Genomic DNA, 17,830 nt, shown 5'->3' on the forward strand with positions numbered 1-17,830 from the left:
AGGATTATATTAAATCCTAATTAGATATACAAAGACCAATATATCAAGCACTGTATAATCTTCTTGTCACCCTAAATAGACAGAGTTCACACCCCACCCTAACCCATAACAACCAAATCTAAAAGCCAACTACAATAACAAATTGCAGAAACACATTTGATACGCAATTAAAGTGGATACAGATGTTCTGTTTATAGAACGAGGTAAAATAAATGTGTTTTTCCACCACACTTATTCCCATAACACTCCCGATATCCGGAAATATCATAAAGCTGGAAATGATTGCTAGATGTCCCGACATTAATCAAACAGAATTAAATTGCAGCTAGTTCACCACAACATGAATAGATAATATTGGATTAGGATGCTGCCTTAGAAACCATCGCTACTCCTCTCTTTTTGGCCTCCTCCCTGAAGGGGGGGGGTGTTGATAGAGGCGTGGTGTTGGCAGACAGTGCAGAGGCCAGAGGACAGACTGAGACACACCGAGACGAAAAAAGAGAGGTGCTCGGTGTGCGGCCAAGGTTCCTGGTGTAATTGATGTAATGACTGTTTATCCTTCCTGCTGCGTTGCCACAGCCTAATGACAAGGCCTAGCAGCAGTGGGTCCTTGTGACAAAACACTGGCACCAGGTCTGCTGGCAGGAGGCTAAGTGACTCTGCTGCTGTCACTGATGCCTTCCTCCCCCCGTGAGACCTTCCCACTACGCCTCCTTCCTTCCCGCCTCCCTCTCTTGTTTGTTTGTTTGACATTTGTTTGTACCCTGGGTTTATCTAGTACCCTCAATTATTGGTGTTGGCTCTTTTATTATGGAAGGCCGTGCTCTTTTTCTATGCCCTCTGCCACTAGCTAGCTCTTGGCAGGAGGGCCCTCTCTCTACAAGTGGAGATTAAAATGAGGGCATAAGGGGGAAATGAATTAGTGGTTCTCCTTTTTCATGTGGCTTCTCGAGTTGTGGATGACATTAGGAGTATCTCCACCATCTCATTTCCATTTATTGGAGAATCTAGATTACGTAGAAAATGTGTATTACAGGAACTCAGCATTCAGTATTTCTATAAAAAAAAAGTAACCACCCTCACCAAGGAGAAGAAGGACCAGTACAAGTAAGCAAATATAAAAACAACTCCTAAAGAAATAGCCACCGTAAAAAACATTATATATTGGAAAGTGAGCCACATAGGGTTGTCTGTATGATAGACCTTTTCAGTTCTGACTGAGTGGTGGCCATATGTTTCATCTTTCTGAGAAAGAGGTCATGAGACTGGCGTTATGACTTCAAAGTCAACCAAAAGCCTCGCCTTGGCTCATGACCATGGCAGCTGTCTGATATCATCACAGATGTTCTCCCGTAGATCTGTGTCAATAGCTCGCCTGTGTGTCATGCCTGTTCAGCTTTGGACAGTGGCTCTTTGATTTTTATTTGCAGTCACTGGGAATTCCATGTTTTACTCATGAAAAGTCAGATTCTGTTTAAGAAAGAAAAGGCCAGTCATTAGGGTGACAAAGTGAAAGAAAAAAAGATGCTTTTAATTGGTTTCACTCACACCTCCTTCATAGAGTTAAGTTGCAAAAAGTTTGCTGTCACTAACTGCTTGTATGCTACTGAAAATGTCATAGTGCTATTGAGTGAGAGCAAATTAGCACATACATGTATTTGGATTACATGCAAGTACATTCCAACATGGATAGGCTTCATAGGAAGTCTATGAGGCCTTGTCCTCCCATCTACATGTATTCCTCAACCTACTCAAGCATAAGCTTTCACAGTGACATGGCCTGAGATCACATGGTGACCCTGAAATGCCTGCCCTCCTGTCTCATGATGCACAAGTAATCAAAACCTCTGCAAGGGTCAAAAGTGATGTTATGCTTTTGTTTCACTCATGCTTTCAATTTGTCTTTCTCACTTTTAAGGCTTCCTTTTATAGTATATGTCTGTTAAATGTCTCCTGTAGCTGTATTGGTCCGGATCAGTTCCTGCACTTCCTTTCCCACAAATATAATGTAATGCTCATGTCTGGTGCCATGATTGGGTGATGTAAGTTTCATTAAAATGACAAATGCCAGCTGGAAACACGACAAATTCAAATGTAAAATGTCCTGTCCTATGCTAGTTTTGAGTCTCTGAACTCTTAACTCTGTTAAGGACACATACCGGCGGCGTCAGATGCAGAGGACCATCACCAGACAGATGTCTTTTGACCTGACTAAGCTGCTGGTCACCGAGGACTGGTTCAGCGACATCAGCCCACAGACCATGAGGAGGCTTCTCAACATCGTTTCCATCACAGGTAAAAAATAAACCGTATTATTTAGCACGAACCCCACCATGTTGTAATATTAACAAATGACATTTTGTCTTGACAGCAACATCCTCTCATTTAGCCCTAATGTAACACAAGGGGGACTTAAGGATTAGCTTTAGTCAGCCATCGATAAGATATAACTGGGCATGGAAGGGGGGGAAAAACACAAGTAAACATTGCACAGCTGAACCATAATATGTTATACATGTCAAATATACAGTTAAGTATATCAGATGCTTGCAGGATGTGTCAGTAGGTCAACAATATCATCCTGTTTAAAGTTAGTGATACTTCTTGGTAATTAAAACTGATAACTTTACAGTTACAAGCCCGGTTCTCTATTCGTAATTCTAAAACTTTGGACAGAATATTAATCAACAGAGACAGTCAAGTCAAGGGGATGCACAATCCTGAGACGCAGATTGGGAGAAATGGTAGCCCAGTGACCTCTGAATCCGCTTATCGCCTGCACCATCGTTGACAGGTCGCCTGTTGCGGGCCAATCAGATCATCTTCAACTGGGACCGACTGGCATCGTGGATCAACCTGACAGAAGAGTGGCCTTACAGGACATCATGGATCATCCTCTTTTTGGAAGAGACTGACGGAGTGTCTGACCAGGTCACTCTCAAGACCATCTATGAGAGGTACAAACACATACACACACCAGCACATTACTTATCTGATCTCCAAGGTGTCCAGGCTTTTCTTTTTTTTCCCTCCCTCTTTCCTCTCTCTTTTCCATCACACTCTTTCTTACTTGTGGCATGACATTGGCAGACTGAAGTTGCCTTTAACTCAAGATAAAATGGAAGGAAGGTCAGATGAGTTTCGCTCAAGCACCCAGCATCATTAGTTAAACGTTGAATCGCTGCAGAGTTGCTTCTGTGTCCTGACCTTCCCGATGAGATCAAAAAGCCTGAACAGAATTTAAGAGTTGAAGTCGATGATTAATCGTGTTTTATGATGTTCTCTCTCATTGTAACACTGATATAAATAACTTTGACCAGCAGGTGGCAATAGAGGATTTTGCTTTGTGTGTGGGCCACACTAGTTCACAGTTACTGCTAATGGCTCAGAGTGCCACACTAATTGGCAATTGACAGGCAGATTTTGTAATTGATCATAATGCACAAAGCAAATGATGGCTGTAATAAAGCCTGGGCTTTTCCAGATTCATGAAGGGACACGTTTTCTTAAAAATGAGACAAGAGACAATTGGCACTCATTGGTTGAGCATTAAAGAAAACCTCTTGTGCTCCTCTGTGTATACACTATGTGGGCCTTTGTACACTATGACTGCTCATACCATTGTGTGTGTGTGGTCACAGATGCTTTTAGGCGTGCTCACCGCAGACAACAGGAGGAGACCAACACAGGCAGAATCGCTGCGTTCGGGTGCTGTTGTGCATCAGTCGCTGGCCTTTAAAGGTTGCACTCTGTCACAATACACTACTGCCTACGACTCCTGCGGCGGGGAAGTGTCACAGACAGTTACTGTCAGCCAGTCAGCCAGCTAGAATCAGCAGACAAACCTCCCTCCCCCATCTCCAAGGCAAACCACTGCCTCATTAGACTTGGTTTTTGCTGTTTTCAACAGACAATAAGCATTACCTTCCTTTTTTTTTCATATGACAGTTAGTTGTTACATAGGACAAGTACAGTATGAGAGGAGGACAGAGTACAAAGTATTAAATGAGAAGCATGTTGGTCAGAAGGCTGTAACTTTATTATTTCGTTGGATGTGATGGTTGCTACCTTCTGTAATTTAGGAGCAAAATATGTCACTACACTTCTCTGATGTGTTTTTTTTTTAATCAAGTATAGTGAACAGCTTAATGTAAACCTCTATTATGATTATTATGGAAAATAGAATATATGATTATAAACTCAGACAATCAAATTGTGGCCAGGATTGTAGCGTCTTCACCACAGAATGGAATTATGCTTACACTGTTCATTAGACTTAATATAGCCATCATCTTGTTTTTGACCAACAGTCCTGTCTTTCTTTATCTTCCTCCTCACTAGCTGTCTTTCCAAATGGCTGCTCTGTTCTGCACTGGCTGTCGGCGAAGCGGCCTTAATGATGATGACAGGAAGCCTCAAACAGGCTAAACACAACGCCTTGCCTAGAGGCCTTATCTCTTGCACTAATCTCCCGCTGATAAGACTCAGGCCTCTGTCTGCATATCTTTTTCTGTCTCTCTGCTCCTTTCTTCCTCTTTCTTATGATCTGAGGCTCTTTAGGTCCCTTTTTTGTTCTGGATGAGATATTCTGTCTTTTTCCCTCAGCGGTGGACGGGCACTTGACTGGCCTTTCAGAACCGCAGGCCCCTTCTCCTGACTGTCTGTCTGCCTGCCTGAGAAATAGATAGCTACTAGCTGTCTTTGCTTTCCTCTTCAGCAGTGCACATGAATACGCACAGACACTGCACGTATGCACACACTGACACATATCACATCTTATTTCGTAGAATTCAGTGTAATCCATGGACCATTTCCTGTATCTTCTAGTTAGCATCTTTTTTGTTTGATTCTTTTACCACTGGACCAACACGGTTCAGACCTTGTGCGTGCTTTGTGTTTTAGCATGAATACATGTGTGCACGTTGTGCTCAGCCATTTTTACACAGCAGAACTGCACATCCCCTGAGCGTTACTAAGTGAATATATTAGTGGTGAAGTGAACGTGGGGGTGAGTCAGCCCCTTATAGGTCAACTGTCGCCCTGCATCTCAGTCACAAGGCAGCATGCGCTTCCTCTCCTCTCCTCTTTGTAAAGCTTGCTACATCTCAGTAGGCCATGGTGAACAAAGCATCAGAAATAATGTATTTTGTAAATTCTAATGTAGATAAACCATGAAACTTAGATGGGTGTAGAAAGGTGATTTCAATATCCCTCACTATCTTTTTAATGGTAAAAATGAAATGCATGTTTGATTGTTGCCTCAAATCTTTTTAAATTTGGCTTAGGGTCAAGAGAGGGTCTCAGTTTAGACTTGATGTCCTACCCAGCCTTCTAAATGAATATGAAATTAACCTCCACACCACAAAACCACAGGAAAATATTGCATGAGTAACATAGGGTGCCTCTCAGTGATGAAGGTGACAGCCAGTCTCTGTGGCATGTATCTGAACTCCTATAAGAGACAAACTAGAAACACTCGCCCACCTACCCTCATATCTCACACAAACACACATGCTTTCAAAACGACTAAAAGCTGTTTTTAGCAACTTGCCTGGCAATAACAAGCGTCCATGAAGGGCTGTGAAGTGTCATTGTAGGACACGGCGTGAAGAGAAACGTGTAGCACTAATGCCCGTAGCGGGACTGGGCCAGTACAGCCTCCCTAATCTGATGGAGAATGTGTAATCGGTTAATAACCTCAGCGATTTCTATCATTAACGTTAAAACCGGGGGCTGCCCAGACTCATGCAAGGTAGCAGGGGGAAAGAACTGCGTAACAAAGATGGCACTGTCTGTAGGAGATGTTGGCTCAAAGTAATCAGACTTAGGCACACACATGCACACACAAGTGTAGCTTAAATGTTTGTCCCACTGGTTTTGCAGGGAAAACTACACCTCGAGCAGTGAGCCAGCGTCGTGGCTTCCCTCAGCACACTGACAGAAACGGAACAGAAAACAAAACAAGAAGTGTTTTGGACCAACCCTTATATTTGTAGCCGTCAAATTAACAACCCTAAATTCGCGTTTCAAATGCTGTTTTTTTTATCACTAGCAAATTGAATTTGAAGCCTGCAGCCTTGTGACTATCATTTTCAGCTTCATCATTTCTTCCTATTCAGTATCATCTCTTCTTAGGAGTCATTTGTTCCTTGTTTCAGCTGCTATTAGAGACTTAATGACTATAGCTAACCTAGCTCTCTCCTGCTTCATGGTTATTGCTTTAAAGCAGCCCTGCCATTTCCAAAGGCTCTTAATGGGCTTCTGTATTTTTTATTTCCTTGATGTTGTTTAAAGTCATTACATTACATTTAGCCATTTAGTAGAAGCTCATCAATGGAGGGATTTTAAGTGGCTGAGCAACTTCATGTTGTTCAGGGACACTCTTGTTGGCCACATGACTGTTGCTATGACCTTTGCTACGTTTTTGGAAATCTGCTCACCTTTATAATTTTTTTCTGTATTTGTATCCCCACTAACTCTCATGAAATGGTTGTTAATCTTCCTTAGGGCATGTGTTTGAGTGTGTGTTGATGTTTTGAGAATTCACCTACCAAAATTTCATACTTAGAAAGAAGAAGAATGATTTGATTGGATTTTGTTGTGCCTTACTTCATAAATTAGCTTTATAATGCAGAGAGTCACTGTCTCTTAATTATTAGTTTTACATTTTTTTGACAGTGGTGATTTGTTTGAAAATAGTTCAGTTTTTCGGTTGAGGGGTTAACATATTTGGACCTAATGATGTATGGGGGTGGGTTCAGTCAGCCCCTCAGAGGGTTTATTCCTGGACGCCCAGATCCCGTTTTCAGCTCTAGAAAAAAAAAAAAGTGTCACTGGTCCACTGAGCAGGTTCCTGCACTGCTCTGACATCTGGTGCCCTGTATGTGCCAGGATGCCCCCACCACACTCAGGAGCGTGCTCCTGGCGCTGCACCTGAATCCTCTGTTCATTACACACACCCACCCACACACACACATACACTCTATTGCTGTTACTTACACTATTGCCACAGTCATATAGAGTCACACACACACGCACAAATTGTGGTAAAATGGATGCTTGTTGTAAGTGAAACAAGCACACATACAAACACTATTTGCCACTACAAACATTTGCCATGGAACATATGCACGCACACTCCTTAGATCACACATAAAACTGGTGCCTGTAGTATATACACACGCGCGCACACACACACACACAAATGCACACACATCTAGCTCTCACACCAGTGCAAGAGCATATGTCACCCCCAACTCCTCTGAGAATCAGTGTAATTAATCAGGCCCTGAGATGCAGGCTGCGTTCAACAAACACGCTGATGCACACACATACACACATGTTCACACAGCGCAGGAAGCAGAACACTGCAGAGAAATTGCTGTCAGTTGAAATTGTAGTGTTTAGAAGTGCTTTTCAATGCAGTGTTAGTGTTTGCTAGTATTTGTGTGTAAAAAAAAAAAAAAAAAAATTCCAAATCTTGATTCACTATATGCTTTTGCTTGTCGCATCATGTGAAGAACTCCACTCTTCCCTTCATCCTCTCCTACCCTCTGTTTTGTTGGTCTGACCCTGCATTTATCTGCCAAACAATTCCCCCCTCAGCAACGTGACTAGAGCCAGGCACTTCTCGGACACTTCAAAACTTTTTTTTCCACTAATCGCACTCTGAATGAATATGTAGCCAGGCAATTCAGTCTTAATTAGAGAGACTCTTATCCCAAGTACTGAAACATTAAGATGACGCTCTCTTCATTCAGGATTACTTTAATTGGCACAATTATTGTAATTTGGTTGCAATTATGTGCCGGGATAAAAGTGCTGTTCCAAAGCTCATGCGGGCGATTCCCTTTATGTGGAATCCTTTAATAAGCTCTTAAATATCTGGTCCCAAAAAAAAAAAATGGCAAGATCCTATTCTTCTCTTATGATGAATACTTTTGAACTTTCCCTGCCCTCAAATGAAAAGTCTTTATTCTTTGTCCTGCTGCCTATTGTTCATGTGAATTCCCGTCGCACTCATGACACTTTCTATCGTCTAGATGCACAGCAAATGCTCAAAAATGGTTTTTCCCTCTCCCTGTGTCCCCTGAGAGAACCCATTGTCCCCGTGCTAAATCTCTCCATCAGGTATTTGAGTGAAAGACGGTGTAAAAATGGTAATGTCATCACCCATTGAACTGCCATTTTTCTGAGAGGCCTGAAGACGTGTGAATTTGTAAAGGCTGGTGTGAAGCTACCTATGTCTCAATAGTGTTCTGGCTCCATCACTGATAGGCCACCGGCATTGATTCCTCACACCAGTGTGCTGACTGACCATGTGACTGACGAGTAGATAAAGACAGACAGAGACAAAAAAGAAAGTATGGTAGACGTGAGATAAAGTCGGAAAATGGAGAGGGTTGGGATTAGATAAACAAGGGCATTAAGAGAGAGCAAGCGAAAAGAAAAGAGAGTCCAGTCTCAGGAGGTAAAACGAGGTAAAGGATCAAAGTGTGTGAATACTGCAGAGGATCAGACCAGATACCAGCAGGATTACTGCAAGACGAGTGTGCCATTGGTGTGCTCATGTGTCAGGTGTATTCAAAGCCTCAGGTGATGCTACTGCTCCAAGTAAGATAATCCAGGTGGTGGACACACATAGATTCATGCACATGTCCCCTGGGTCCCACATGGCATACAGTAAAACTGGTCCATTGTGTGTGTGCGTGTGTGTGTGTGTGTGTGCGCGTGTGTGTGCGTGTGTGTGTGCGCGTGTGTGCGTGCGTGCGTGTGTGCGTGGGCTGTGCCTGCATTGTCATTGACTGCATCTCTCAGGTGTTTGGCGGTAGTGACTCAGGCATGAATCAGCCACAGCCAGCCCCACCACCACTCACCCCTGCTGAGCTCCTCAAAATGTAAAAAAAAAAAAAACAACATAAAACACGGCTGCCACAGCCAGTGTGTACAGGTGACACAGGAGGAGGTGCATTTGTGTGTGTGCAAGGTGAGTTTTTGATTGTGTATTCATGTGTGGAGGCTACAACGTGAGCACGGAAAGAACGTCATGCAGCATTCTTTGTTAGAAAATCCTTAAAGCCCTTTTCATTTTTGCCTGTAAGCCGAGGTTGAAGGATTAGTCTAATTGGTCTGAAACAAGAGAACTGCTCTGTTCCCTTTTTGTACGAAGCATAAAGAATCATTTCAAATGCAATAAAAGCCGCCACTACACCTGTGACTGGCCTCTGCTCTTTAGTCATAGAGTCGTCCATCAGTGACGACAAGGTTGGATTAACATTTAAATGTGACACTGAGATGGAAGGAAAGGAGCGCCGGGCTGAGAAGCAGACATCTGCCTGATACTCTGGTATTTCTGTGGTTTGAACATTGCTGCTGATCTCTCTGCTGATGTGCTGGAAGGTGGGGGGCTGATTATAAATAGCAGTGCAAGGTTGCAAGAGGTTCAGCACTGACCTTTAAGTGGACAACAAGATTTGCCACTCACCCACTGTGGGAGCCACAGGCACACTTGATGGTTATACACACACGCAAACACACTCAAATTGAGCTTCTAACTGACATTATCATCCTGGCCCTTCAAAAGTCAATGGAGGTCAAGCCCTTTTAGGGTGTGTGCGTGTAGAAACCACACAGAAATGGCAAAGAATGACTAGACAAGTAAGCGAGTCCAAAGAAGGTGAGATTAAGCCTGTCCAGCTTATATTGGGAGACATCAGTGTCCTTTTCTTCCCCATCTTTGCTTTTAAAGCAGCTTTTAATTTGCCATGTGATCATTCTACCAGCCACTGTATAGCTCAAGGATTTAGTCTCTTGAACGATGTGGGTCACATTCTGAAGTTCTTAATAATCAGAAGAAGCTTTTCCTCGCTGCGGCTGACTCAGATGCAAATTGGAGTAGAAAAGCTTTTGTAAAAATAATTTTTACGATACACCATGCTCTCTTTGTTCAGCTCTTTCTCTCCCATGCTCATGCGTTCACCGACATTCTGCTATCCCTCTCTCATCTTATTTCTGATGCACACATCCCACCCTGTGAAGTTAACCGGTGGATTACTGGTTCACCCTGAGAATCCCAAGCTTTGTTTGTCACATTCATCACTCACTATGGATGTTAGCTCCATAACAGACTTATTCCAGATGTAGTATCTGCTGCAGAAAAGCACATTTGTCTTCACTTTGGCAGTCCACGCCACTTAACTCAGCATCATATGGCCTATCAACTGGCCATTACAGCTATCAAACAACCACATGCGCTGATATGAACTCCATGGTGCAATTAGTGTCACAATGACCGAACTCTGCCATGGCTCTAAGATGCTCCAAACTCTCCCCTGCTGCATAAATCACCAAGCTGAGGTTTAGTGTTTTACTATTTGTCAAGAATGAGCCCTTAGTTACTCTGAGTGGAGGGTTCAGTTAAGGTTTTTGGGGTCTGGAACAAGAAGGCTCCGTTTCGGCGCTACACATGAGTTTAATCAACATTTCAAGGAACCACTGAAAGTCCTGAGCCCGTCTCAAAAGGAGGCCTCTTGCTCCGAAGCAGCTCGGTTTTTATCTGCCTAGTGTGTTTCCCATTAGCCTGCTTGTCTCTGTGGTTTGCTTTGGGATGCGCAGGTCCAGCTTAGTACAAGAGAGTTTCAATTATTGGACAAAACTTTGCCACGAATGTATATGGAAAGCAGACGCTGCCACAAGTTGTCGGTTGGCACTGCAAACACTAGGGAGCAGGAAAGAGAGAAAGTTACAGACAGAGGGTGTCCACATTACTTGACGCATTTGATTCAAATCAAGGAAATACGTCTGGATTTTAAAGAGACAAAGAAAATGGCGTCATCTAAAGTGAAAACATATTTTTGCTCTCCCCCTCTGCCTTTGGGGTGGTGGAGGCTTTGGCAGCTTCCACTGTAACAATAACCTCTCTCAGCATTGATGCTGCGAGTCCACGCGCCAGCTTGCTGGTCTGTCCGCCTGTCCACTGTTTTCCCAGAGAGGGCCTCGCTGGATTCATCCACACGCTTGGCAGACACTGTGCCAGCGACTTTGACATGATTCTGACCAGGAGAGGAATGTGTCTGACTCGGGCCTGGTTAACTTCTTCACCCACACGCTGCTGTACTGGTCACACAGTGCCTGACATTGAAACTCTTGAGCTTGAGCTCAAACACAATGTGCACAGGCATTTGTCTGTTCTGCAGGCATCTCTCTCTGTCTTTGGGCCCCTTTATGGAAATGTTTGGCAGCAAGACCACCTCTTTGTGGCGTGTGTGCGCATGTCATCTGTAAGCACAGTGGGCAGCTGTAAAGCAAAGTCAAGTGGCACATTCATACTTTCTGTGCCCAAATAGCGGACGGAAGGGATAGAGAGATGAATTCTGCTCACTCCCGTCAGCTGCAGCGTGTGGGAGGTTGAGAGGAGAAGAAAGGCTACGCTCCAGTCAGCTTTGGGACCTATTAGCATTTGGATAAGCTCAGAAAGCTCCCAGTGGCCACGGCACACAGAGAGTGGTTGGGCCTATGTGCCTGTACTGCTGCTGCTATAAGCTGGGTCCTGTCAATGGACCCATTGTGCAGGAACGGCTGCTGGGATGCCTGACTGCCTTTATCTCACTCGTCCTCAGTCTGCTTGAAAGTAGCACGCCGGTTTCCTTGGCACTCCAACGCGAGCATCCATCTTGTCATTTGGCAACTGATTGCTGATAAGAATGGCTTTGTTCATTTTGCCTGTCTCGTCTGTTCACTGTGAGGATGACTAAGTCTGAAGTGATTTGTGTCAATTGCTTAATGCCAAGGCCAACAACTCATCATTAGTTAACTGCAAAGGATGTCATTTGAAGTGGTTGAACCTCATTGACAAACTGCCATTGCCGTTTAATGGGTACTGTTTGTTCTGTAACCCCATGTAATTCAGCATGTTGGCCAGAATCACTCTAATGGATTATCAGTTGTCAGTTCATCAGTATTCAACTAATTTAGCTAGTTTCTTTTTATCTTTTTGCTTTTTTATAATTCTCCTCATCAACAATTCCTTGACTGGGAGCCTCCGATATTTACCAATGATCTTACGATGCCAGTGTTGAAGTGTGAGCTCCACTTTGTGTTTGACCAGCTACTCCCTCAGACGTCTAACCAGTCAGCTGGGAACGTCAGGAATGGACCTCTAACTCTCCTGCTGTCTCCTTTTATTTTCTTTCCATTTGTCTGGCTGTAACTCCGTGATGACTCCTTGATTTGTTCTTCTGACCAGCTCCTGGCTGTCTTTGGAAGATGCAGCTGTTTGCGCTGCTGCATTTTTGCAGTGTAAGACAGCAGATAAGAGCAAATGCTCACGTCAGCAAAACATGTGCAATTGTAGCTAGCGTCTTGGATGTTATTGTTCTTGGACGATGTACATGAGGGATTTTATTTGTGTGTTGAGCGAGGTACGTGAAGGATTTTATTATTGTGTACCACTTGTCTCGGTTCTCCAAAGGCAACTAACTGACTGTGACAATAAAGCAAGCGGTTTCAGTTATAATTGCAACTGTCACATATTATCATCTATATAACTTTTAGGCTATGATAAATGTTTGAAGTAAAGAAAATGAGGCAGCTAAAAGTGTCTAATATGACCACAACTTGATAAGTCTGAGCTTTATTTTCATTATTATTGCCTGTTCTCAGTTTTGGCATAGTACAACCAAACTGTGTGTACACATCAATGAGTTATGCTAGACAGTCCTATAAAAAGATTGAAGATTCCTTAGAAAGTCTTTGGAGGGTGTTCTCTATATAGCAAAAGGAAGTGCCCTGTGTGTGTTTTTGTGTGAGTGTGTGTGTTTTTCTGTGTGTGAGTCACTGGCTCCTGTTGGTCTGTGTCTGCAGACCCACAAATAAACAGCAGTGAGCCAGCTGGAAATGGGGAAAAGCACAGGCTTCGCTCAGTCTGTGTGCGGGTTAATACAGTTCATGGGAAAAGGAACCAAACACCCACACATACTGTACATGCACGTGCACATGCGCACAAACACATGAATACACACTCAACTCTTCATCTGTGCCTTTGAATTTCCCCATCCTCACTGTCCAGGTGTATACGGTGGAGACAGTTGCTTTTTTGTCAGTGCTGTTTGAATCAGCATTGGTGCTGTTTATGTGTGTGAGCATGCATGTTACATCTGTGCCTTCAGAGTCCCACTCATCTTCCCCAGCAGAGGTCACATGAGCGGGGTTCATCTGTGTGCCAACATGGAGCTTCCTTGACCTTATGGGTCTTGTTAAAGGTTCTAATGAAAGAAACACTGAGAGGGCTTTGTCCACTGGAGCCCAGCTGTGCCTCTGTGTCCTCCCCACAGCCTATTCTTTCTTCCTTCAGTCTATGTGTGTCTGTACTGGCAGTTGGGTGGGGATACTGACCTACCTGAGCTGGTCTGCTGAGGAGTGAATCTCTGCCTAAGGATCAAACAGAATTGAGGAGAGATGTATGAATTGCACACACACGCAAAAATATAGTTTTTGTCTCAGTTATTTAGGTTGCACTTCTCCGCTACCTTTAGACTTGAAGGTGATTTGGAGGGGGTTTGGCACATGAGGGAAATGAGGCAAGGCTTTCCAGTGAGACTCTATGCTAAAATGGCTACATGTACACCTTCAAATGACTAACTTTTACTTCCTTCCACATCAAAAGGCCTCTCTAGGACACCCACACCCCTGTGTTTTTCACCAGACTTGTACACTTGGTTAGAGACATCCTATAACCACAAGGTCACAGGTTTGAGCCCTTCAACAGCAGATGTGTCCATCACCAGCCATCTGTCCTGTCAAAATGTCCTTGAACAGAAGACTGGATCCCTACCTGGCCATTCACTGTAAGCAGTCTGGATAAGAGTATGAGCCTAAAATGGAAATGATGTAACTTGTAACTGAGAGCAGTGCAGGTCTTGTTTTTGTCCACCCATCACTGCGGTACGAGAGCCTCACTGGACTGGGCTGACAGGGGACATTTCGGCCAGTTTGCTAACTGGATTAGGTTAGCTGATAGTTTGGATCATTAGCTAACAGTGTGCTGTGTTGAAACCTGGCCAGATGCTGACCTCACCCTGACTTAGCTAGCATGCTGCAGCGATGGTACTAATCATCCAATCAAGTCACAGAAAGACCAGCCTGTGTTCACTCTCAAAAACAGATCAGGCCCAGGGAAAAACCCAACCCATCATCCCGTTTTCTCAGCGGAGCGTACCAGTACACAGACTGGGTGATGTATGAGGAGGAGGGTGAACTGGAACGGGGGGAAGGTTAAGCAGGATGTAGGGAGAGAAAAGTATCCACTGAGAAAATGATGAAGGGTTCGGATGAAAAATGGAAGCAGAGATGAGAAAAATGTCGGCTCCCTGCTGGAGTCTCCTCATTCATCTGATAAGAGCAGCGCATTCTGGTGATGAATGGCCAGTGTCATAAGTCACTCTGAGTTTCATATTTTCATGTCTGAATGATGGGATTAACGAGATGTACTGATTGCTCTGGGTTGTTGGTGTTTGCTTTTCCTGTAGCCCAAGCCACATGTTACACTGTCCTTGATTAATATATCAGATATCTTTTTTAACCTTGTGTAGTGAAATTGGATTTCCTACCTCATAACACCTAAGTATTCATGCTCAGTATTCATCATTTCAGAGGTGCTGTTGCCCCCTCTAAAGCACTGGTTTAAGGTTTGGTTTATATTGTTGTATAGTGCCAGAGGCTGTGGTGTTTTTAACGATTTTAAATCGTGTTTATAAATTGTATGAATCTGACATACTTGTTGTAATACATTGCTGTTTTTTCAGCAGTATATACAGGAAAAACTATATCACACAGTAATGGAATAATCTCCAAACATGGTGTTTACTTAGGGTCTGCGATAACAAACATCATGTTAGCTACAGCAGCGCATCATGACGCGCTTCCGTCTGCCGCTTGCTAAATTACCCCGATTGTCATCTTCTCAGGTTTCCTCCTCTGCTGAGAAAAGATAACATCCCTCACTCTATCTGTCCTCGAACATCCCCCCTTTTCACCATCTTGTCTTCTCTAAATCCAGTTATCTCTCTGCTCTCATGATGATGATGACCGTTGAATATCTCTTCAATCTTAACAGTACTGCTTGCTATTTCCTCTTTTCTTTTTTTATCAAAATGTGATGCTCTGTGTTTTCTACTATGAACTTAGCAGTCAGAATGTAGTGTAAACTGACATGTTTGTGTCATATGTCAATACGTCCATACAACTTATTGTATTTGGTTTTGCGCATTAAAGGGTTGTAGAGTTCAGTGGTTGTTTTCTTTTGAATATCACCTATCACCATATTAACTCTTGCTAAAATGCCCTCTCTTTTTTTTGTCCTCTGAAGAATCTCCAAGAACATCCCCACCACTAAGGACGTGGAACCGCTGCTGGAGATCGATGGAGACGTTCGTAGCTTTGAGGTGTTCCTCTCCTCCAGGACACCCGTTCTGACTGCCAGAGACGTGGAGATGTTCTTGCCCTGCACTGTCAACCTGGACCCCAAGCTCAGGGAGATCATAGCAGGTTTATACACACTCATTATTTGATGGGATGAAAGATTTAAAGGCAAAAATAAAGGAAATTTGTCATAAAATGTCTTAATACGGTGTTGGGCCACCAGGAGAACTGCTTCAATGCTCCACGTCTTCGATTCTGCAAGCCTCTAGGGCTCTGCTGCAGGGAACATTCTTCCAAAAGATGCTCCCTCATTTGGTGCTTTCATGATGGCGTTGGAGAGAGCATGTCAAGGTGCTTTATTGGGTTCAGATCTGGTGACAGCATATTGTGTGTAGTTTATTCTTCTCTTTTAAAACAGCAGTTTGACAAAAAAAAATCTCCAACTGAAGCTTTCCACCACATCTCATGGCCTTCCTTGCATAAAGGATTTGCTCAGTTGTCATGGATATCATTCAGTTTTTGTCATGTGACAAAAAGACATCAGCTAAACCATCTCCATGACAACAAAAAGACGAGGTTTAAATCCCTGGAAACAACAAATAAGCTGGACCTTGAATTAAGACCTTGCGTCAAAAAGTTGCAGCATTTTTATACTGAGAAAACCAATGAGTGACCAATTTTCAGCATCTATACAGTATATTTGCACAAATATTTGACGTTGAATGTAGTTATAGACATTTTTATTTACACAGCTTCAGTGTGCATTTATTCTCATGAGTAACCATTGACATGTTTAACCCCATTGACTTTTATTATGTGTAATGAGTATAAAATGTTAACCTTAACATCTATAACACACCATCTTTGCATGTAAATTAACAGCGACACATTTACAACTATTATTTAAAACTGTGACATGCCATTCTTGAAAAGAACTAAATTTGGCAGTAGAGGTGACTATTTCATCCAGAAGCTCTGATTAGTGTATTTAGAAATCTTTAAATGTCACTTTGTATCATCAAAAAACACTTTTAAGTAAACAACTCCCTTTTTTTTAGTTTTTATCAGATTAGCTCAAGATAAAACTGATCTCACACTTGTTAATTGTCATCATGATATGGCGAGTGTGCATATATGTGTGTTTGTGTGTGTGTGTAAGAGAGAAGGACATTAATTGTGTAGTTTTGTCAAAAGTACATAAAGCGGTACAATAGCGGGGAGAAAAAGGGAACTGTCCTCTATGTGATGTGTCGAATTCAGTGCCAGCTCATTTGGCAGTAACATTACTCATAGCATTGCAGCAGGGCCTGTTCTAAAATCACCCACTGCAGGGGCTCTCAGAAACCCACAGCTTGCTTCTCATTTCCAAACAATCAAATGTCGAGCAGGTTTCCACCACAGCACTGTGAAATCGGGACAATATTTTCACTCGCTGTCACCAGTCTGCCTCCAGTGCGGCACCAAGTTTCACAGTTTGTAATTACAGTGACGTAATAGTGCATTAGTATTAAACTGTAAGCCAGAGCAGCGCTGTACTTTTGCTTCCGTGCGTCACCGTCCATTCAGCATATATGAGAGTGTCAATGACGCCTAGTGTGAAGCTGCTGCATCATAGTGTTATGAGACCACAGAAAACACACAAACTCGCACATACAAAGTCTGTTCCATTGAACCGAATTTGAGTCATGGAGGGTGCAGCTGACCAAGCTGTACGAGCAGACGTCCAGACTGTAAGTACAGGACCACTGTCCTAAAAGTGCGTAGGTGCATAAATGTATCCACAGAATATGTGTTTATTTGTGTGTGTGTGTGTGGGTGTTTTCACCTCTACACACATCCCCAGAGAGCGGAAGGTGACCAATGCTCCTACCCAGTCATCCCGCTCCCTCCACTCCCTCCGTGGCCAGTCGGTACTTGGTGCCCAGTGTCCTGTGGCCAGCCAGTGGGCAGTCCTGTCAGTGATACCCGCCCATGAGCCTGACTCACATCATAAGGCCCCCATTGTGTTCACAAGCTGGATTGGGTCTCACTCAGTGTGTCATTCAGCAGCCACTTGTATAACCAGGAGACTTTCTGGTGCCTGCTTCTGTTTCTGGTTCTTACTTTCTTGCCAGCCACACAGAGCCACTCTGTTCTGTCTCTGGGCTTATTTAACTTTAATTTGAGAGGTTTTACCAAAGCTCCCTCCTCTGCTCCTACTCGACTCCTCTCAAAGTCAAATTGATTCATGTGAAAACAATTGTGGTAAAGTACTTATGCGATAGTGTCTATGAGTTCACATGGTCCGCTTTGTTTGTTTACATGGGTGATTTTATTTGTCAGGGGAAGCAAAGAGCTCCATGTGCCAGAGTCGTCACGTGGCTGTCGTATAATTTGGAAAAGACAGAATGTCAGCACGCCTGCTGGTTTGTGA

At 43.4% G+C, this 17,830-nt stretch overlaps 1 protein-coding gene across 1 annotated transcript in view; it reads left to right on the plus strand.

Annotated features, from left to right (window-relative positions):
• kidins220a (kinase D-interacting substrate 220a) overlaps window positions 1-17,830 on the plus strand; it is a 43,253-nt gene that overhangs the window by 16,304 nt on the left and 9,119 nt on the right. Inside the window, exons 22-24 of the mRNA XM_070841866.1 lie at window positions 2,151-2,295; window positions 2,795-2,957; window positions 15,365-15,543. Coding sequence (XP_070697967.1) covers window positions 2,151-2,295; window positions 2,795-2,957; window positions 15,365-15,543 — 487 coding nt within the window. The remainder of the gene's footprint in view (window positions 1-2,150; window positions 2,296-2,794; window positions 2,958-15,364; window positions 15,544-17,830) is intronic.

This window comes from Pempheris klunzingeri, chromosome 13 (assembly GCF_042242105.1).
Source record: "Pempheris klunzingeri isolate RE-2024b chromosome 13, fPemKlu1.hap1, whole genome shotgun sequence".
Lineage (NCBI taxonomy): Eukaryota > Metazoa > Chordata > Actinopteri > Acropomatiformes > Pempheridae > Pempheris > Pempheris klunzingeri.